The sequence below is a fragment of the Neoarius graeffei genome, chromosome 14 (genome assembly GCF_027579695.1).
Source record: "Neoarius graeffei isolate fNeoGra1 chromosome 14, fNeoGra1.pri, whole genome shotgun sequence".
NCBI lineage: Eukaryota > Metazoa > Chordata > Actinopteri > Siluriformes > Ariidae > Neoarius > Neoarius graeffei.
This window is the reverse complement of record NC_083582.1, coordinates 13,976,748-13,998,501: the sequence shown is the minus strand read 5'-3', so window position 1 is coordinate 13,998,501 and position 21,754 is coordinate 13,976,748. Positions and strand designations below refer to the sequence as shown.

General features: G+C 41.6%; 1 protein-coding gene across 3 annotated transcripts; it reads left to right on the top strand.

The window, feature by feature from the left end:
• Nucleotides 1-17,223: 17,223 nt before the first annotated feature.
• Nucleotides 17,224-21,754, top strand: emc9 (ER membrane protein complex subunit 9). 3 transcript variants are annotated; one of them, XM_060938745.1, is made up of 6 exons: nucleotides 17,224-17,297; nucleotides 18,931-19,141; nucleotides 19,277-19,353; nucleotides 20,753-20,822; nucleotides 21,105-21,199; nucleotides 21,407-21,754. In XM_060938745.1, exons 2-6 carry the CDS (start codon nucleotides 18,932-18,934, stop codon nucleotides 21,585-21,587), a joined length of 633 nt encoding a protein of 210 aa, XP_060794728.1. In that variant the 5' UTR covers nucleotides 17,224-17,297; nucleotide 18,931; the 3' UTR covers nucleotides 21,588-21,754. The 3 variants fall into 3 exon arrangements, with proteins under 3 accessions (XP_060794728.1, XP_060794729.1, XP_060794730.1); XM_060938746.1 differs by having other exon boundaries at nucleotides 17,256-17,302; XM_060938747.1 differs by lacking the exon at nucleotides 17,224-17,297 and adding an exon at nucleotides 17,766-18,411.

Sequence of the window (21,754 nt, the reverse complement as noted above, 5' to 3'; positions counted from 1 at the left end):
AGCTGATCTCCAGCTGAAACTGCAGAATGCACTCTGGCAGTGCAATGTGAGTTAATAACTCTCAATCACTTCATTCCTGAGTGTAGCCACACCTTATGATATAGCAGAATAACATTTTAAAACCTAATTTCTGGGAGAAAATAAAATGTGTGCAGGTATCATCATAGGGTAAACTGACTGTTTGAATTGTACACTGTAGATGGAAACAGAGTTTAGATGAGACAAGTGACTGAAAAGAGGCCATTTTGTCACTGAAACACATGAGGATGGGTGGGGCTAAAATTGTACTGCAGCCAGAGAGCAGGGGCACTAGACTTGTGGTGGCTTCACTTTTTAGAGATATTACACTGTCTATAGACCCCTTCGCATGTTTGTAAACAAACCGACCGTTGCCAGGATGCGCGCGCAGCCTGGACTCAGAAACAATGGCGCTGCCCATAGACCGGCATTATGAGCTGTCAGATTATGCAAAACAATTGTCATTACAAGATCGAGAATGCTACATAAATAAGTTAACTCTAACAAGTGGACATCGCCTACCGGATCTGTATTTAATTAAAGAGTGGACGGACGATGTTAGTAAGTTCCCTGGTATACAATGGCCAGATATATACTCGTACCTTTAGCTTTAGCTACAACAGCAAATACCAAACTCCAGCATTAAAGTCCTCACAGCAGGGCGAATGAGTGACGACTCAGTGGCATAAACATAGACCCAAAGTTACTGCTGAGGCTCACCCACAGGAGCACCACTCCTCTCCGCTTCACGTGTCGAACAGGTTTGCCCTCCTCAGTGATGCACCCGCTGAAAAACCTGAAAGAGCTCTGGTTATAGGGGACTCTATCATATGGCACGTGAAATTAGCTAGGCCTTTAGGGGCACCAGCAGCTTTAGTCAGGTGTATACCGGAAACCAGGGTGCCAGACATAGCAGGTAATCTTAGGGTCCTAGGCAAGCACAGGTTCTCAAAGATAGTTATCCATGTAGGCACTAACGATATACGCCTTCATCAGTCTGAGGTTACTAAGAGTAACTTTGTAGAAGTGTTTAAATTAGCGAAGGCAATGTCCGATGCTATAGTATGCTCTGGCCCCATCCCAATGCGGTGTGGCAATATAGCTTACAGCAGGTTATGGTTGCTGAACTGCTGGTTGTCCAGGTGGTGCTCTGAAAACAGCGTGGGCTTTATAGATAATTGGACTAGATTCAAGATGTTTATTTGTCATATACACAATAACAGACACAGCGGTTTATTATTGGGTAATGAAATTCTTATTTTGCAATTACCCGACCAAACTATGCTTACTAATATAAAAAGAAATATATATAAAATATGAAATATAAAATATAAAGTGCATATGCAATGCAAAATATAAAAGTAGAATGAAAATAAATGAAAATAACCATAATTTAAAAAAAAATCAAACAATATGCAAACATAGAGGTAAATATACTGTGCAATGTGCAATGTCTTGTGCAAAATTGCAAATATAGAGGTAGATGATGATTACAATCCGTGGTTCAAAAGCCTGATGGAAATATAGAGGTAGATGGTGATTATAATCCGTGGTTCAAAAGCCTGATGGCCTGGGGGTAAAAACTGTTTGTCAGTCTAGTAGTCCTTGCTTTGACACTCCTGTGGGATCTGCCAGATGGTAGGAGTGTGAATAGTCTGTGTTGTGGGTGTGTTTGGTCCCTGATGATGCTCTGTGCCCTTTTTGTGACCCAGGTGTTGTAAATGTCCTGTAGTGGGGGGAGCACAGCTCCACAGATGAACACGCTGGAGAGCCTTTCTGTCCTGAGTTGTGCAGTTTCTGTACCACACAGTGATGGAATTTGTCAGGACACTGTCCACTGTGCACCTGTAGAAGTTGCTGAGTAGTTTGGTGAACAGTCCAAATTTCCTCAGCTTCCTCAGGAAGAAGAGTCTCTGTTGAGCCTTCTTGATGGTCTGCTGTGTGTTGTGTGTCCAGGTGAGATCCTCACTGATGTGAGTTCCGAGGAATTTAAATGTTTTCACTCTCTCCACCTGTGTCCCGTTGATGTGCAGCAAGGCGTGCTGGTCTCTTCTCCTCTTCCTCAGGTCAATAATCATCTCCTTGGTCTTCTCAGAATTCAAGGAGAGGTTATTTTCCCTGCACCAGGAGACCAGCCGAGCCACCTCCTCCCTGTAGCCTCTCTCATCTCCGCCGGTGATCAGCCCAATGACAGCGGTGTTGTCAGCGAATTTGATGATGGAAGTGTTACTCTGGGAGGGGGTGCAGTCATAGGTGAAGAGGGTGTACAGGAGTGGACTGAGCACACAGCCTTGGGGGGGGTCCCTGTGCTCACTGTCTTGGTGCTGGATGTTCTGGTACTGACTCTAACAGCCTGGGGTCTGTTTGTGAGAAAGTCCAGGACCCAGCAGCAGAGGGAGGATGTCAGTCCAAGAGCGGAGAGCTTCTCAGGCCCTGTCCACACGGCAACAGATTCAGGTGAATCTGATACAATTGTTTATCGTTTCGGCCTGGCGTCCACACAGCACCGGCGTTTTGGGTGCCCCAAAACGCAATCTTTTGAGAACGGGTTCCAGAGTGGAAAGATCTGGCAACGTTGCCGTTGCGAAGTCGTCTGGATGAGTAGAACGGATTTGTTTACGATGACGTCACAACCACATGACTGTCAGTGCTTCACGCCGGGTAGAAGTGTAACAAACTCGATGCGAGTTGTCAACAAATCCTATAACTTGGTTCATGAAATGCGCTTACAAAATATTTTCACTGTGAATATTTATTGTGTAATGGTGCAAAGTGAGAGAGAGAGAGAGAGAGAGAGAGAATAGCCCTTAGGGCAGAGTCAATCCCACCAGCAAAAATAGGGAAAAAAAGGAGCGATCTCACCTCTTCAGATGTTGGTTTAAGTCCTACAGTTATATTCCTCAAAAAGGACGTAGAAGAACAAATTAATCCATCAACGTGTAGCATTCAATTTATTCCGGACCATTAAAGACGCCGCCTTCCGCGTAGAATCATATGTCATCCTCGCCGCCATATTGGATGGGTCAAAGCGGAGAATAAAGATGCCTCATTCATGTGCTGCGTTTAACTGTACCAACAGGTTTACCGTCCAAACGAGATCACATGGGATTACCTTTCACAGGTGAGACTGGAAAAATACTTTTCATTGTATTTGGTCATTATAATGTAATTTTACGAACAGATTTTTCTGACTTTGTGGCTAATATGAAGTCTCGCGCATAATAGTTTATGCGCATGCGTCCTTACTTCTATTGTTCTGGTGTCTCCGAAGGGACCGTCTTACAGCGCCCCTAGAGGTGTGGCATGTGTATTGCATCGTTTTCAGCAAGCATTGCGTTGCCATATGGACCTGATATTTTACTGATCGTTGCCCATTTGGACGCGATATTTTTTTAAATAACATCTCGTTGCCGTTGTCGTGTGGATGTAGCCTCAGTCAGTCTGCTGGGGATGACAGTGTTGAAGGCTGAACTGTAGTCCACAAACAGCATTCAAACATACAGTAGGTGTCCCTGTGTTCCAGGTGTGACAGGGCTGTGTGGATGGCTGCATTGACGGCATCGTCAGTTGAACGGTTCTGATGATATGCAAATTGAAGCGGGTCTATTGTGTCTGGGATGTCCTTTTTGATGTGTGACATGACTATCCTCTCAAAACACTTCATTACAACTGAAGTGAGTGCAATTGGGTGATAGTCATTCAGACATGTTATATTGTTTTTCTTTGGGAGGGGCACTATGGTGGTGGTCTTAAAGCATGTGGGCACAGAGGACATGGAGAGGGACAGGTTGAAAATGTCTGTGAAGACCTCTGCTAATTGTGTGGAGCAGGCCCTCAAAGCACGGCCGGGGATGTTGTCAGGGCCGGCTGCCTTTCGGGGATTAGTCCTCCTGAAGACCTTGCTCACCTCGGTTATGGTCACAGTGGGTGAAGAGCTCTGTGCTGCCTCTGCTGGTAGAATCCCTCTGCATTGGTTGGTGTTGAGGGTGTCGAAGCGAACATAGAACTTGTTCAGCTCATCTGGTGATGTGTTGTGGTTGGCTGTGACTCTGCTGTTCTTCTGCTGGAAATTGGTGGTATGTTGCAAGCCCTGCCACATGCATCTGGAGTCTGAGGTGTTGTAATATCCTTCCAGCTTCAGTCTGTACTGCCTCTTGGCTTCCCTGATGGATCTGCATAGGTCATATCTGGCCTTTTTATATCCATCTGTGTCAGGGCAAAAGCGGTGGAGCGTGCATGTAGCATGGCGCGTACTTCACTGTTAATCCAAGGTTTTTTATTTGGATATATTTTGCAGCGCTTGGTGGGGACAATGTCATTAATGCACGTGCTGATGTAGCTGGTGACCACAGATGCATATTCCTCTAAATCCACAGAACAGTCTTCTCTCAAAGCAGCAGTCTTAAACACATCCCAGTTTGTAGAACTGAAGCAGTCCTGGAGCACCAGATCAGTCCTTTCATTCCAAACTTTAACAGTTTTACTCACTGGGGGGGGCTTGTTTGAGAAGGGCCTTGTAGGCTGGGTAGAGGAACACAGAGATGTGGTCAGACTGTCTAAAGTGGGGGCGGGGCACAGCCTTGTAGCCATTCCTAACATTGCTGTAGACATGGTCCAGGATGTTGTTGTCCCTTGTCGGAAAGCTCACGTGTTGGTGGTACTTCGGTAGCACAGTCCTGAGGTTGCAATGGTTAAAATCCCCGGCCACGACGAACACGGCATCTGGGTGTGTGGTCTCGTGTTTGCTGATGATGTCATGTAGTAGTTCTAGCACTGTAGTCCGGTCGGCCCGTGGCGGGATGTAAACAGCCAGCATAAACACAGCACTGAACTCCCTCGGTAGATAAAAGGGTCTGCACTTCACCATCAGCACTTCAATGTCCGCACAACAGTGTTTTTCAACCATCTGTACATCCGTACACCATCTGTTGTTAACATAAACACACACACCGCCACCTTTGTTTTTACCGGAAGCAGATGTGCGATCTCCGCGGTACATGGAGTTGGTCTGTAGTTCAATGGCCGGGTCTGGCAGGCTTGCAGTAGTCCAGGTTTCTGTAAAAATCAGGGCACAACACTCTCTGATTTCACGTTGAGATGCTATCCTGGTTCTCAGCTTATCCATCTTATTCTCAAGTGAGCGAACGTTAGCTAGCAGAAGACTAGGTAGCGGTGGTCTTGTAGCTCTAGCCTTTAGCCTAGCATGTAGCCCGCCTCTATTACCGCGCCTCCATCTTGGGTGCGTGGATCGTCGGCCGTTTCACCTACTCGAGTCTGGTGGTGATGCGGCCTGCTGGATGGTGTCAGTATGGCTCTGATCGGTGTCAGCGAGGAGAAGAAAGCTACAGTCCAGAAGGACTGGACTGGGCCCGTGGTGAATTTTGCCAATGTCCAGAAGTGTGTCTTTGCTGTAGGTGATCCTAGTGTACAAGCACTGAGCATTTGTCACGATCAAAAATACTAAAATAAACAATAAAGACAATCGGTGTCTGGAGTGCGTCGCAAACACGTTCGCCATGGGGGGCACCATGATGTAGTAACTTTGAGGGCACTGCTGGCCTGTTAGGGCAGGACAGTATCCATCCCACTCAGGAAGGTGCTGCTCTCATTTCTTGCAGCATAGCTCATAGTCTCAGAACAGGGCTAATTAACTTCTGACAATCCAGAGCCAAGGTCAGGGAGCAGACAAACAGGCTAAACCAACTGTCTGCTAGCTGCACAGAGTCATCACTCAGGGTCCACTGCATTGAGACTGTGTCTGTTCCCCGAGCTAAACAAAAAAGTAGAAATACTCAGAGAGTTTGTTCCAGTAACCTAATCAATATAAAATTAGATCATACTGACTGTACAGCTGCTGCCAGCACATTTGATCTAAAAGTAGGGCTATTAAATATTAGATCTCTTATATCTAAAGCACTAATTGTTAATGAACTTATTACTGATCAGGAGTTTAATGTACTGTGTTTAACAGAAACATGGATTAAGCCAAATGAATATATAGTATTAAATGAAGCGAGTCCTCCTGGATACAGTTATATACACCAGCCTCATCTAACTGGCAGAGCAGGAGGCATCATGGTTATTTATAATGATTAGCTAGGTGTAACACAAAAACCTGGTTATAAATTTAATACATTTGAAGTTCTTCATACTCATATAATGTATGTAGCCTCGAAAAATAAGTATAATGTAAATTTAATACATTTGAAGTTCTTCATACTAATATAAGGTATGTAACCTCGAAAAATAAGTCTACCCAGTTAATTCCATTACGTATTATTTACAGGCCCCTGGGGCCATATTCTGAATTTCTTTCTGAATTTGCATATTTTATCTCAGACTGGGTTATTTCCTTAGATAAAGCTTTAGTTGTCGGAGATTTTACTATTCACTTCGATAACCCAGAAGACCCTTTGAAAACAGTGTTTGTGTCCATTTTAGATTCAGTAGGGGTTAATCAGAGTGTCATAGTTCTGACCCATAATGGTGGCCACAATCTCGATCTAATACTAACATTTGGATTAAATATAGAAAATATAGTCACACTTCTATAGTCTGAAGTTATCTCAGATCATTATCTCATCTCATTCAAAATATGCCTGCGTAATAATATATGCGCCTCACCATGCTACTGTATTAAACGTGCATTCACGTCAACTACTGCACAGTTTTATTAATAATCTCCCAGAGTTATCAACTTTGATTGGGTCACTGTCAGCCCCCGCAGAACTTGATCGGGCAACTGAATGCTTCGAGTCAACATTCCACGATACTTTAGATAATGTAGCTCCTCTTAAAAGGAAAATGATCAGAGAGAAAAAAATTAACGCCCTGGTATAACGATGACACTCGCACTTTAAAACAGACCACTCGAAAATTGGAATGTAAATGGCGTCAAACAAAATTGGTAGCGTTCAAATTAGCTTGGAAGGAGAGCTTCCTGAAGTATAGAAAAACGCTTAGTGCTGCTAGATCAATATATCTCTCCTCCCTAATAGAAGATAACAAAAATAATCCTAGATTCCTATTTAATACTGTAGCAAAATTAACCAGGAAAAAGACCACTATAGACACATGCACACCTGCAGTATGTAGTAGCAACAACTTCATGATTTTTTTCAATGACAAAATTGAAAATATCTGACAAAAATTCAGTCTAGTAATTTAAGGTCAGATAACTTAAGTGGGGGCGGCACGGTGGTGTAGTGGTTAGCGCTGTCGCCTCACAGCAAGAAGGTCCTGGGTTTGAGCCCCGGGGCCGGCGAGGGCCTTTCTGTGTGGAGTTTGCATGTTCTCCCCGTGTCCGCGTGGGTTTCCTCCGGGTGCTCCGGTTTCCCCCACAGTCCAAAGACATGCAGGTTAGGTTAACTGGTGACTCTAAATTGACCGTAGGTGTGAATGTGAGTGCGAATGGTTGTCTGTGTCTATGTGTCAGCCCTGTGATGACCTGGCGACTTGTCCAGGGTGTACCCCGCCTTTCGCCCGTAGTCAGCTGGGATAGGTTCCAGCTTGCCTGCGACCCTGTAGAAGGATAAAGCGGCTAGAGATAATGAGATGAGATAACTTAAGTGACAATTTAAGGACCCCTGTAGTTAACAATATACAGTGGTGTTTGAAAGTTTGTGAACCCTTTAGAATTTTCTATATTTCTGCATAAATATGACCTAAAACATCATCAGATTTTCACCCAAGTCTGAAAAGTAGATAAAGAGAACCCAGTTAAACAAATGAGACAAAAATATTATACTTGGTAATTTATTTATGGAGGAAAATGATCCAATATTACATATCCGTGAGTGGCAAAAGTGTGTGAACCTCTAGGATTAGCAGTTAATTTGAAGGTGAAATTAGAGTCATGTGTTTCCAATCAATGGGATGACAATCAGGTGTGAGTGGGCACCCCATTTTATTTAAAAAACAGGGATCTATCAAAGTCTGATCTTCACAACATATGTTTATGGAACTGTATCATGGCACGAACAAAGGAGATTTCTGAGGACCTCAGAAAAAGCATTGTTGATGCTCATCAGGCTGGAAAAGGTTACAAAACCATCTCTAAAGAGTTTGGACTTCACCAATCCACAGTCAGACAGATTGTGTACAAATGGAGGAAATTCAAGACCATTGTTACCCTCCCCAGGAGTGGTCGACCAACAATGATCACTCCAAGAGCAAGGCGTGTAATAGTCGGCGAGGTCACAAAGGACCCCAGGGTAACTTCTAAGCAACTGAAGGCCTCTCTCACATTGGCTAATGTTAATGTTCATGAGTCCACCATCAGGCAAAAAGAACATTGCTGCTCATCTGCAGTTTGCTAAAGATCACATGGACAAGCCAGAAGGCTATTGGAAAAATGTTTTGTGGATGGATGAGAGCAAAATAGAACTTTTTGGTTTAAACGAGAAGCATTATGTTTGGAGAAAGGAAAACACTGCATTCCAGCATAAGAACCTTATCCCATCTGTGAAACATGGTGGTGGTAGTATCATGGTTTGGGCCTGTTTTGCTGTATTTGGGCCAGGACAGCTTGCCACCACTGATGGAACAATGAATTCTGAATTATACCAGTGAATTCTAAAGGAAAATGTCAGGACATCTGTCCATGAACTGAATCTCAAGAGAAGGTGGGCCATGCAGCAAGACAACGACCCTAAGCACACAAGTCATTCTATGAAAGAATGGTTAAAGAAGAATAAAGTTAATGTTTTGGAATGGCCAAGTCAAAATCCTGACCTTAATCCAAACAAAATGTTGTGGAAGGACCTGAAGCAAGCAGTTCATGTGAGGAAACCCACCAACTCCCAGAGTTGAAGCTGTTCTGTATGGAGGAATGGGCTAAAACCAGTGTCCTCCAAGCCAGTGTGCAGGACTGATCAACAGTTAGTGGAAATGTTTAGTTGCAGTTACTGCTGCACAAGGGGGTCACACCAGATACTGAAAGCAAAGGTTCACATACTTTTGCCACTCACAGATATGTAATATTGGATCATTTTCCTCAATAAATAAATGACCAAGTATAATATTTTGTTTCATTTGTTTAACTGGGTTCTCTTTATCTACTTTTAGGACTTGTGTGAAAATCTGATGATGTTTTAGGTCATATTTATGCAAAAATATAGAAAATTCTAAAGGGTTCACAAACTTTCAAGCACCACTGTAACTGTATTAGATCAGCAATTAGAATATTTTACTCCCCTTAGAGAAATCAAACTACTTTCATCATTAATCTCTGCATCAAAATCCTCAACTTGTGTACTAGATCCCTTACCTACACGTCTATTCAAACAGATAACATCTGAAGTAATTGAACCACTTCTAAAAATAATAAATTCATCTCTTAGGACTGGCTATGCACCCAAATCCTTTATACTAGCAGTTATCAAACCCCTGATTAAAAAACCTGACCTTGATCCCTGTCAGCTGTCCAATTATCGGCCAATATCAAACCTCCCCTTTATCTCCAAGATCCTAGAAAAATATTTACATAGGAATAGCATCCATGAAATGTATCAGTCAGAACTTAGAACTCATCATAGCACTAAGACAGCACTGGTAGTAAATGACCTCCTGCTGGCATCCGATCAGGGCTGTGTTCCGCTGCTTGTGTTGGTTGACCTTAGTGCAGCATTTGATACCACTGAGCATTCCATTCTTTTGGATAAACTAGAAAATGTTGTGGGAGTTAAGGGAACAGCCCTCTCCTGGCTCAGCTCTTATTTAACTGATCACTATCAGTATGTTGATGTAAATGGTGATTTTTCTAGACATACTGAGGTAAAGTTCAGTGTTCCACAAGGTTCTGTCTTAGGCCCACTGCTTTTTTCTTTATATATTTTACCTCTGGTTGATATTATTCATAAGCATGGTATTAGTTTCCACTTTTATGCTGATGATGCACAGTTGTATATTTCTGCAAAACCACATGAGAGACAGCAGTTTAATAGAATTGAGGAATGTGTAAAGAACATTAGACACTGGATGCTTATTAACTTCCTTCTGCTCAACTCTGACAAGACTGAAGTACTTGTACTAGGACCACATACAGCTAGAAGAAGGGTTTCTGATTACACAGTAACTCTGGATGGCCTTTCTGTTTTTACACATGCAGCAGTAAAACACCTCAGGCTGATTATTGACCCCAGTCTTTCATTTGAAACTCACATTGATAACATTACCCGGATAGCTTTCTTTTATCTCAGAAATATTGCTAAGATAAGAAATTTAATGTCACTACACAATGCAGAAAAACTAGTTCATGCTTTTGTTACCTCCAGATTGGATTATTGTAATGCCTTACTGTCTGGATGTTCCAATAAGTGCATAAACAAGCTCCAGTTAGTTCAAAATGCAGCAGCAAGAGTCCTTACTAGAACTAGAAAATATGACCACATCACCCCTGTCTTATCCACACTGGACTGGCTCCCAATCAAATTTTGTATTGTTTATAAAATAGTATGATTGACCTTTAAAGCACTGAATGGTCTTGTTCCACAATACCTGAGCGAACTTCTGGTCCTTTATGACCCGCCACGCCTACTTAGATCAAAAGGTGCAGGCTATCTGCCTGTACCTCATATAGTGAAGGCTACATCAGGGGGAAGAGCCTTTTCTTACAAAGCCCCGCAGTTATGGAACAGACTTCCAAGTAGTGTTCAGGAACAGTGTTGGGGAGTAACGAATTACATGTAACGACGTTACGTAATTTAATTACAAAAAAAGTGTAACTGTAATTCGTTACAGTTACAACAGGAAAATATGTAATTCAGTTACAGTTACTTATGGAAATATTGAGAATTACAATTTTAGTTACATTTGAAAAACAAAAACCTTTGCGACATGAGCAAGGATATTTTTATTGCTTTGCGCATAATTTTGCCGTTTCCCGCCACGGCTCCTTGTCTGTCCTGGGTTTTCCTATCATGTTTGCCAGCAGCAGCAGCGCCACTCTGTTTCTGTGCTTGAACACTAGAGCAGCAAGAAGCGCGCGGTTCAGTTCAGCTCAAGCAGCAGTCAGGGCCGTAACTACCATTGAGGACACCGAGCTCATGTCCTCGGCATTTTTTTCCCACGGTTTTTTTTTTTTTTTTTCACTCAGAAATGTGAAATTAATATATGATGAAAATCGTTCTGACTTTGATCGGTGGAAAATTCTAAATTCAGCTTGCATCCCCCTGTTCTCATTTGTTTGTCTAAAAATAAAGTCCACATAATCATTTTTAAACGAAGCTGAAATATCCGACATTGGAAACATTTCATATCCGGCAGCCTCGCGATAGTCAGCTAAGCACCACGGGATACACAAGAGCTGAGAAGTGTTCTCATCAAGGTCCGACTCCGCAGCCAGGCAGTTTGTCAATTAGTCGTGGAATCTGAAAACTGACATAAGATGAAGAAGTCTACTACACTAAAACAAACCAAACTCAGCTCTGGAAAGTCAACAAGTGAGAGAAAAAGAAAGAGGGAAGAAGGGGAGTTAATTTTGCCAGTCCGGAATGCTTATGATCATTAACAGTGCAATTTTAATTAGCATTTCAAGCAACAACAGTCGAAGCCACTTAGCTAGACAGGATTTTCGTTTTCCAGGCGGCACAAACTCTTTTATTCTCTCTCTCGATGTGATTTGGTGCGTTTCAGATCAGAAAAGGCTGGACAGTCGTGACCTGTTGTTTATGAAGTTATTGGTGCTGACGAGACTTGAGCTATTTTGCTAACTTACCAGACTATAGGCTAACGTGAACCCAAGACACTATTGTTTTGATCATTGGTTGTATTTTCGAACGGAAATGAAAACGGGTAGCAAACTTATTATGTTCACATTTTATTTACAACATGATGTACCGCCTCTGACTGCTTTCTGTCAATCATGAGCAGCCCAGCCGCGTTCACAGCTCCTCCTCCAATCAGCAGCTGGAGATGAGCCTCCTCTCGGGAAGTCTTGTCCCGCCCCTCTTATTGACTCCCATCTCCAGTGAGGCTCAGTCTCCGAATGGAGCGTTTTAGTCGGTTTTGTCCAATAACCGTCTAGTATTTTGCTATTGAAAAGGGCAGATATTTTTTAAAAAGCAATTGAAGTCCATTCAGGCTCGGCTAGATTGCGTTGTCACTCTCACTCACTCACACTCACTCACTTTTACACACTCACACTCCATCACTCACTCAAACTCTCACTCACTCACAAACTCTCACTCACTCACACTCCATCACTCACTCAAACTCTCACTCACTCACTCTCACACACTCACACTCCAACTCTCACTCACTCACTCACTCTCACACACTCACTCACTCACTCTCACACACTCACTCACTCACCCACACTCACTCACTCACTCACTCTCACACACTCACACTCCAACTCTCACTCACTCACTCACTCACTCACTCTCACACACTCACTCACTCACTCTCACACACTCACTCACTCACTCACCCACACTCACTCACTCACGCACGCACACACATACACACAAAATACTTTTGTGATCGTGCAGTTTTGAAATTGTTAAAATAAACATGTTCACCTATGTACATGTTCATCTTGTTGGGCTTGTGATTTTGACTCGTTTCCAAAATGTATGAAAAGTCACCATATTAGGACATTTTTTTTGGCAAATAAGATGTATCGCAATGTTTGATCTCGGTATTTGAAAAATCCTGGTTACGGCCCTGGCAGCAGTCATGTCAGACGCCTTCAAGCATTGGAAATTTAAGAAGCATTTCATCTACATCACTGAAAATGGCTCAAATTTAACTGTCCAATGCAAGCAGTGTTTGCCGGCCATCAAGAAGTTGTCCACGTCGAAGCAGTCTATGTCAAACCTAAGGAAACATTTAGAGGTAAGTGCAACTCACTGGTTTATTTCCGATCAGAAGGCATTCATTTTGAGGTTGTAAGCACATTAACAGCAAGGTAGGCTATGCTGATGAAATATGTTGAACTACCAGCTCTAGAACAACTGACACCCACCTACATACCATCGTTGTTATTAATCCCAGTGGGCAACATAATATAATGATGTACGATTGATTCAATGTCATATATCACAACAACGGTTAAGCACACATGTCGTTTCCCTAGTTAGCTACGTGCTAGGCTACTACCATTCACTTGAATGTGTTTATTGTTTATTGTATTTTTTTGTAATCAACATTCCATTGACTCTTAAATGTTCAATGACTGACTACCCATCGTCAGTCTTAATTCTTGATGGGCTGTATTGTGCCATGTTTCATTTTACAAGCAAAGAGAAAAACAAGAAAAATAAAATGTGATGTAAAAGTCTCACTTTGGTTATTTATTACTAGATTAAAGTAGAACACTTCATTGTCATTGCACATGTATGAAGTAATGAAATGCAGTTTGGCATCTAATCAAGTGCAACACGTGCAGACTGCACATAATGCAGTATTTGGAGACAAAATGTCGTTATTTACAGCTAGTGTAAGTAAAGATGGTTATATGTGCAGAGCATGTATGCGCAGAGTATGTACAATGTAGTTATGGCAGTACAATGCACAGGGCAATGAAAAATAGCATGGTATAAATAAATGTGATGAATACAGATGGAATCATTATACAGGTAATCCTATACCACTGTAGATAGGGCTATACAGATGTGAATTGAAGAGGAACACTATATGGATGGTAAGGTGTGGATAGAGGGGAACGAAAGACTGGTCTTTGGGAAGAGTTCAATAAGGTGACCGCTGTGGGAAAGAAGTGGTTTCTGAACCTGCTTGTGTAGTCTGCAAACTGTGAAAACAGTAGAGCCTAGGGGAGGAACAGAAGAGTATGGCCCCTATGACAGGAGTCTGAGAATCACATGCACGGTGCAAGCATCTCTTATGGACCTCCTGTGATTGCTTGTCAGCAATTCCCTCTCAGCTTAGTACTGCTTTAAGGTTCACACTGTCGGTTTTCAAAAATTAAATGGTGAACATGGGTCAATATTCATTAAAACCTTAAAGTAATTAAAAAGTAATCCAAAAGTAACTAGTTACATTACTTTTTAAAAGTAATTGAAAAAGTTACACTACAATTACATTTTAAACAAGGTAACTTGTAACTGTAACGAATTACATTTTTAAAGTAACTTACCCAACACTGTTCAGGAATCAGACACAGTCTCAGCATTTAAGTCTCGGCTGAAAACACATCTGTTTAGTCAAGCCTTTTGTTAATAGTGTTTATGAGGTAAAGGAGTAGGTCTGGAGGGTCCTCAGACATAAAGTGTTTTGGTAAACTGGGATGTATGGATGCTGTCAGTCCCCCACTCACTTGCTCACTCAATTTTGTTGACAGTGTACTGGCTGCTGCTTTATGTCCCGGGGCTCCCTCATGTCTGTGTTACCTTCTGGCTCTCCCCTTTTAGTTATGCTGTAATAGTTAGATTTACTGGAGTCCCTGCTTGCACTCAGCACAAAATGTATCCTGTTCCTACTCATCAGGTGAGATTGGGCATATCTAATAACCTGTGCTCTCTCTCTCTCTTCCCCCCTCCCCCCACTCTGTCTGTCCCTCTGAGTTACATGTCAATCCTGAGGTCGAGATGCTGACCTTTTCTGCTCCTTGTACCTGCCTGATTCATCCTGTTGCCCTACTTCTGGCTGGAGTCTCATCACATTGCTCCTGTGGAGGACAGCCCCATATGGACAGTTGAAAGTCACACTTGGAAGATGCTCTGGATGCTTACAGTCATGCTTTTATGGCTGAGGACTACAGTTAATTTGCTAACTTTAGGACTACAGTTGTCATGAACAGTTTTGCATTCAAGTTTCCATCAATGAAGAGTTTATCACATCAACAAAACAGACTTCATGTTAAAACTGCTAAAAATGTTATAATCATGTTATCTGTTATCACCCAAATGAGGATGGGTTCCCTTTTGAGTCTGGTTCCTCGAGGTTTCTTCCTCATGTTGTCTGAAGGAGTTTTTCCTTGCCACTGTCATCATAGGCTTGCTCATTGGAGATAGATTAGGGATAAAATTAGCTCATGTTTAAAGTCATTAAAATTCTGTAAAGCTGCTTTGCAACAATGTCTATTGTTAAAAGTGCTATAAAAATAAACTTGACTTGCTGTTTGAGGTAAAAACAACACGGGATAAATAACAAATTTTCCTTCTATTGCTGAAATGTAACAGATAACATACAAGTTCTCTTCCTGTTTCTGAACATTTTTGGTCAAGAAGTCTTTATTTGTCACAAGCACACTCAAATTCATCCTCTGCATTTAACCCATCTGAAGCAGTGAACACACACATACATGTGAGCAATGAGCAAGTACACACACACACACACACCCAAAGCAATGGGCAGCTATGCTCCAGCACCCAGGGGTTAGGTGCTGTGCTCAAGGGTGTTTCAGCCCAAGGCCACCCCATGTTAACCTAACTGCATGTCCTTGAAACCGGAACACCTGGAGGAAACCCAAGCAGAATATGCAAACTCCACACAAAAAGGCCCCCATCAGCCGCTGGGCTTGAACCCATAACCTTCTTACTGTGAGGCAACAGTGCCCGCCACTACACCACCAATCCTCGAAGGTGACTTATTATATTTTCGCTTATATCTGCTGATGTTTTCTTTGCTTGTTGTTTTGAGTTAGCTGTCAGTCGCTTTACATTGAAACAGTATGAGTAGTTCTGTCACAATATCATCATTATTTACATCACCAACAACAACGTCATGACTGGTCACAGCACGATGGTTCCAATTCCCACTGGAAATGGAAATAGCAGAAAAGATATGGTGTTCAGTGTGAGTGTGAATGGGGTGCACGCAGAGCATTTTTTAACGTAGTTACTGGGAGACCAAATGGTCTCCCAGTGGCCAGATTTGGTCTTCTAGTCAATGCCAAACCAGCTTCACTGGGAGACCAAATTTTAAACCAAGTTATGTCTTATCATTTGGTTCAATCAGTTGCAATTAATTAACCAAGCACCATGTAAGTATACATTTAACAAGGAAAACGAAGATTTATGTGATAAGATATACACACAAGATCATGTTGGTTAAGAAAAACAAAACTAAAATTTGGTTACTGAGATGGCTGATGTCAGAATCCAATGTCATTACTGTGTAACTTTGAGTGTCTTTGACATAACATTTGTGCTTGGTAATTGCTCTTGATAGCTGTGTACTAGTCACTGTAGTGTGTTTGGTGGGGTTTACATTAGACCGTATCAGCGGATCATCAGATTAACGTCTTTAAAAACGATTAGCGTGCACACAGCAACGCCAATACACAATTCGCGTGCACACAGCAATGCCAATACAAGGATACGCTAATCACATGACTAATTCGGCACGTAAGTTGAAATGTGTCAGTGCGGCTCATCGCTTTCTCCTCAGCGGCTATGCTCCAAATCACTCTGCCCTGAACAGCGAGTGCCCTCTGGAGGGTGCGCACTCCGGCCCTGCGCAGCTCACAGAGCGCTCGAGTGAAGTGCACGAGCAGTGATTCGGGACTGAGCCGCTGTGCGCAAGTCACTTACCACTTGCAAGTGGAAGGATGGCAAGCCTAAAGACCATCATAACTACACAATGGGCAGTATTTGCATCAGTATTTGCAGTATTTTCATACTTTTATACTCTTTAATGAAAGGTGATACAAGACGGAAGTCCGCGCCATTTTTCAGCAGTCGCGTCACATGACCAACGCCAACGAATCAGGAAGGTGGATGTCACAGTGACGTTGTCCAATGACGACGCCAGCTAGAGCTCAGCACAGCGTATCCGCGTATCCTCAATGTTTACACAGCACCGGACCAGACACGATCTGGATTGAATACGTGGACCCTGGCGGATTCCCGTTTCCCGGCGTTTCCAGGCATTTTAATGTAAACGGACAGTGCATCCGCGAAGAAAACGAGACAGATACGGTCTAATGTAAACTTGGCCTTTGTCTGTATGGTGATTGGTGAACCACTTTGCATCACAGAATATGCCGCAGCGGTGCAGCCGCATGGACTCTGGAGCCTGTGATTGTATTACCCAGACCAGTTGGTCTCCTAGTGGAAGATCCTTAAAAAATGCTCTGGGTGCACGTATGTTTGTTTGTTTTACAGTCGATGGCCCACCCAGACTCAACACGTGTCGGCGCAGTATCCACGTTTGACCAGTAGGTGGCGGTAAGAGAGTGCAGCATTTCACTGACTGAAGAAGGAGGTGAAGAAGAAGAAGAAAAAGACTATCGCGCATCATTGTAGAGCTTCTCTTCGTGGTTTGTCCATTGTGATTTCCTTCTGCACTTCATTCTCTGAGGTGAAGCGGTGAAGGTATGGTAAGCTCCTTGGATGTTCTTTAAGGCGCTGGTTTCTCTCCGGAGCTCTGTGTCGCTCTTCAGGGGATTTAAACCCCCAGCTGCTGAGTGTGTGCTTTATTTTAAACGCGTTATTAATGAGGAGGTTTAAATAAATTATAGCAGTATATACACGAATAAACTGAATGCACTGATTATAATATTTTGCTACTTCTATTTGTTGTATCATTCTCGGTTTTTATGGGTTTTTTTTCTTATTATTTTTCTAAATGTGTGTATACATATCAGAAAATAGAACTAAATATTATGACGTAATAATATTTTAATGTAATGCCGCTTAAGCGATGTGATGTTTAATAATAATAATAATAATAATGCAGTATCCTCAGTAGACTATTAAAAACTGCCTTAAAGCAGAAGAATTCATAAAAAAAATGAAGACATTTTTCATTCAACAGACATTTAAATGAAACATTTGTCTGTAAACAAATTTAACCCAGGAGTAAATTGCTCCTTAATGAATTGAATGAGAATGGCTGAATGGTTAGCGCTGTCGCCTCACAGCAAGAAGGTTTTGGGTTCGAGCCCAGTGGCCGACAGGGGCCTTTCTGTGTGGAGTTTGCATGTTCTCCCCATGTCTGCCTGGGGTTCCTTTGGGTGTTCCTGTTTCCCCCACAGTCCAAACACATGCAGGTTAAGCTAATTGGTGGCTCTAAATTGACCGTAGGTGTGAATGGTTGTGTGTCTCTATGTGTACCCCGCCTCTCGCCCATATACCCCTTTTCCACCAAATCAGTTCCAGGGCTGGTTCACAACTCGTTCAACTTGCGAGCCAGCTGAGAACCAGTTTGCTTTTCCATAGCTCGGGGTGCTAAGGGGAGCCACGTCATTACGTCACTGTATACATCAGTTACGTCGCTGTGTTTGCATAAACCTTGGCGCGAACATCGAAGCAGCAACAACACGGAGAAGAAGAAGCAGCAACAACAACAATAATGGATGACTTCATGTTTGTACAGCTGCTGCTTCTGGCTTTACAGTGCTTCACTGGGATCAGAAAACGGCAGATCCAATATGTTTGTGTTGATCGACAGGTTTTGAGTGGACGGCGTTTACGTCCTAGGAGACAGGTAATAACCTAATAACGTTTTGACTCTTTCTTACACCGAATGTGAGATGGTTAGAAAGCTTTTGTTATGAGCTAACGTTAGCCGGTGTTATGTCGGCTTTGGCAGACTTGCTATTGTTCTTGGTCTTAAAAACTCCGCCCCCCCGCTGACATAAGCGGTTCTTTCCTCTGGCCCAGCAAAGAGCTGGTGCTAGCCTGGAACCGGTTTTTCTGGCCCCAGAGCCAGTTCTTTGTCAGTGGAAACAGAAAACCCAGTTCCAAACTAAGCACTGGCCCCGAACCAGCCCTGGAACTGATTTGGTGGAAAAGGGGCAATAGTCAGCTGGGACAGGCTCCAGCTTGCCTGCACCCCTGGACAGGATAAGCGGCTACAGATCATGGATGAACTGAATGAAAGGATGTTTAAAAAAAAAGCATTTAAGAAGTAGATAATTGATTAAGAAATATAATGTGAAACATCACAGCAAAGGGATGATCAAGAGACACGATGATGATAATGGTGTGTATGTGTGTGATAAAGGATGACTGAAGTGGAGTTGTCATGCTTGGCATGTGTGAAGATGTTCTTGCACGCCAGTGTGTATCCGCGGTGCAGTGTCAATGGCCTGCTATTAGCCCCAGCAGCAAGAGGAGGAGGAGTGTGTGAGGAAAGTGTGTGTGTGACGGACTGTGTCCCCCTACTGCACTCACATCTTCCACTGGCCATGATCTCTCAGCTCGCTCTCACACAGGTACACACACATTTGTTTCCGAACAAAATGAACAAAACTTCAGATTTCACTCATCACATTAAATTTTACAGTAAAATCATCAATATTCCACCTACCTGTAAACTGCGGATGATGGATGGATGATTTCTCGTGCAGGTGGACGTGTGGTGTTCTCAGACCCAGCAGAGGATTGTGGGATATTATCAGGCTAACGCGAATCTGTCTGACAGCAGGTGATGTGGTTATCATGTCATTTAATATGCCACAGGTGAATTGTTACAGGTGATTTAAAAAAAAAAAAAATATATATATATATATATATATATATATATATATATATATATATATATATATATATATATATATAAAACATTCAATCTTGATCAGTCTGGCTACATTTATTTGTATTAGGACATTTATTCATGCAAATGAGGCCTCGTTTAATGAAATATGCAGTTTGTACATTTCTGGTCTTTTGATGTTAGTGATATTATCATGCACAGGTTAAAATACTTCTACAGAACGGTTTGTTGGAAAATCATTTCTATGTTCTTTAATGAAGAAAATATCCAACAATTATTATAGTTGAGATTCAGATTTTGCAAATTGGTTCATAAAGTAAATTTCTGTGTAATAATCTGTCTTGAATAGCAGATATGACATGATGTGATTGTGAAGTGGGCATGGCTTAAAGCCATTTTTTTTTTTTTTTTAAGTATTAGCGAATGCGGCAGTTTGGTATTTTTATTACTTATCCTTAAGAGATTGATGTTATCGATGCAGTTTATCCAAAATCTGAAAAAATGACTGTCCAAAAATTGTGACTGCTACCTTTACTGTCTTACCTTAAAGTATTTTTTTTAATTAAGAAAAAAATATTTCTAACATTTTTGATAAAACAGTCTGAGGAATGTTTAATAAACAGTATTATTAAAAATGCTATCCAACTGTAAATAAGTATCTCCTCTAATTATTTAATTGAACGCTTATTCATGCTGATTGAGGATTTCTCACCTCAAACACACCTCACACTCAACACTGAACACTATACTGAAGTACGTTATAATACAAAATTCACATTTTATAAAATTCATAATATACATTTTTATTGCTCCAGGTTGACGGCTTATTAGTAGTTAACAGAATCATCCTGTATAATACTTGACCAACAAATTATCAAGAGACATAAAGACCAGAGCAGAAATAAGCTCACTGGTGTATGATATATACTGTGTATATATATATATATATATATATATATATATATATATATATATATATATATATAATTTATATATATATTTTATATATATATTATGTATATATGTGTGTGTATATACAGAGTCTACCTGTAATGTGCAATTTTTCCGAGCCTCTCAATAAGGCAATTTTTCTATACTTGTTCACGGTAGATAATGCAAATAGCCCTCTGTATTTAATCCTTCGTTTGTCTAATTTTTATTTCAGTTTTATTTGCTATCTGTTTGACATTTTCTTGCTACTGTAACATGTGAATTTCCCTGACGTGGGATGAATAAAGTGAATCTAATCTAATCTAATGATTTAGCTGTTGTACGTGTTATAAGCATGTTATAAAACAATGTGTGTCTGTCTCTCATTTATGTTGTTCAGTCCAACTTCTTGTGCTTTCAAAATGGCCGACAAAATCCTGGAGCAGAGCAGCAATGCAGTGTTACTGATGGTAGATACACACACACACACACACACACACACACACACACACACACACATACAGCAGTACAGTATCTGTATTAGCTATTAACTGTTTATTGCAGTTATGCATTGTGGGTTTTCTGGACCTGCTCTGATCCTCACCAACTGCAGGGCATTAAGGGTTTTGAAGAGTGCACTGCAAACAATGGATATCAAACTATAGACACACCAGTTTAAACTGCATGTTTTTTTGTACTCTTTATGAATAAAATGTTTTTGTGTGTGTGTAAATAAACTCTGTCTGTCGTAGATTGATGGAAAAAAAATGGGACCTGGATATCGTGTTCCCCCAATAGTGATGTATGAACATAAAGACTCACGATGGACCTTAAAAGACAAACACACGTAAGTGCATTAATGTTCCATGCTGAGCCTGAAAGCCCTGTCTCAAACTTTCGCAAATCTATTAGCCACGTCCCAAACACTCCCCCGAGTCTCAGGGCCACGTCCCAAACGTTCCCCCGAGTCTAAGGGGCATGACCTGAAGTTAGAACACGAAGTAATGTTAATCCATAGGACTCTTTGTGAGTGTTTTTTAAATTTCTTTTACAGAATAATGCTTCGCCAGTGGGAGGAAGCTCGAGCAATCACTGCTCAGTTATTGAACTCAAGAGATTGCATGCTGTTGGTTGATTTCGACAGCCATTTGGATGACATCACAAAGGACTGGACCAATCAGAAACTCAATGCTAAGATCATGGAGCTCATTTGTCCAGCTAATGGTAACATGTGAACATCATCATTATTTACAGTACATATTGGAAAATCAACTCACTGTTCTACTGATGTCATAAAGTATGTGAAGAAAATGACAAATTATTTGTAATATAAACTTTACACATGAATCCATAAATGTAAGTTTTTAGTCTTTCTGTTGTTCCATTTTTATTGTAAATTATT

What these genes read in the sequence shown, in the direction of transcription:
- emc9 (XM_060938745.1), top strand. Translation starts at nt 18,932, where the DNA reads ATGACTGAAGTGGAGTTGTCATGCTTGGCATGTGTGAAGATGTTCTTG. An exon ending in CTCAGCTCGCTCTCACACAG is followed by an intron (nt 19,142 to 19,276) that starts GTACACACACAT and finishes TTTCTCGTGCAG; the next exon opens with GTGGACGTGTGGTGTTCTCA. An exon ending in GCAATGCAGTGTTACTGATG is followed by an intron (nt 20,823 to 21,104) that starts GTAGATACACAC and finishes TGTCTGTCGTAG; the next exon opens with ATTGATGGAAAAAAAATGGG.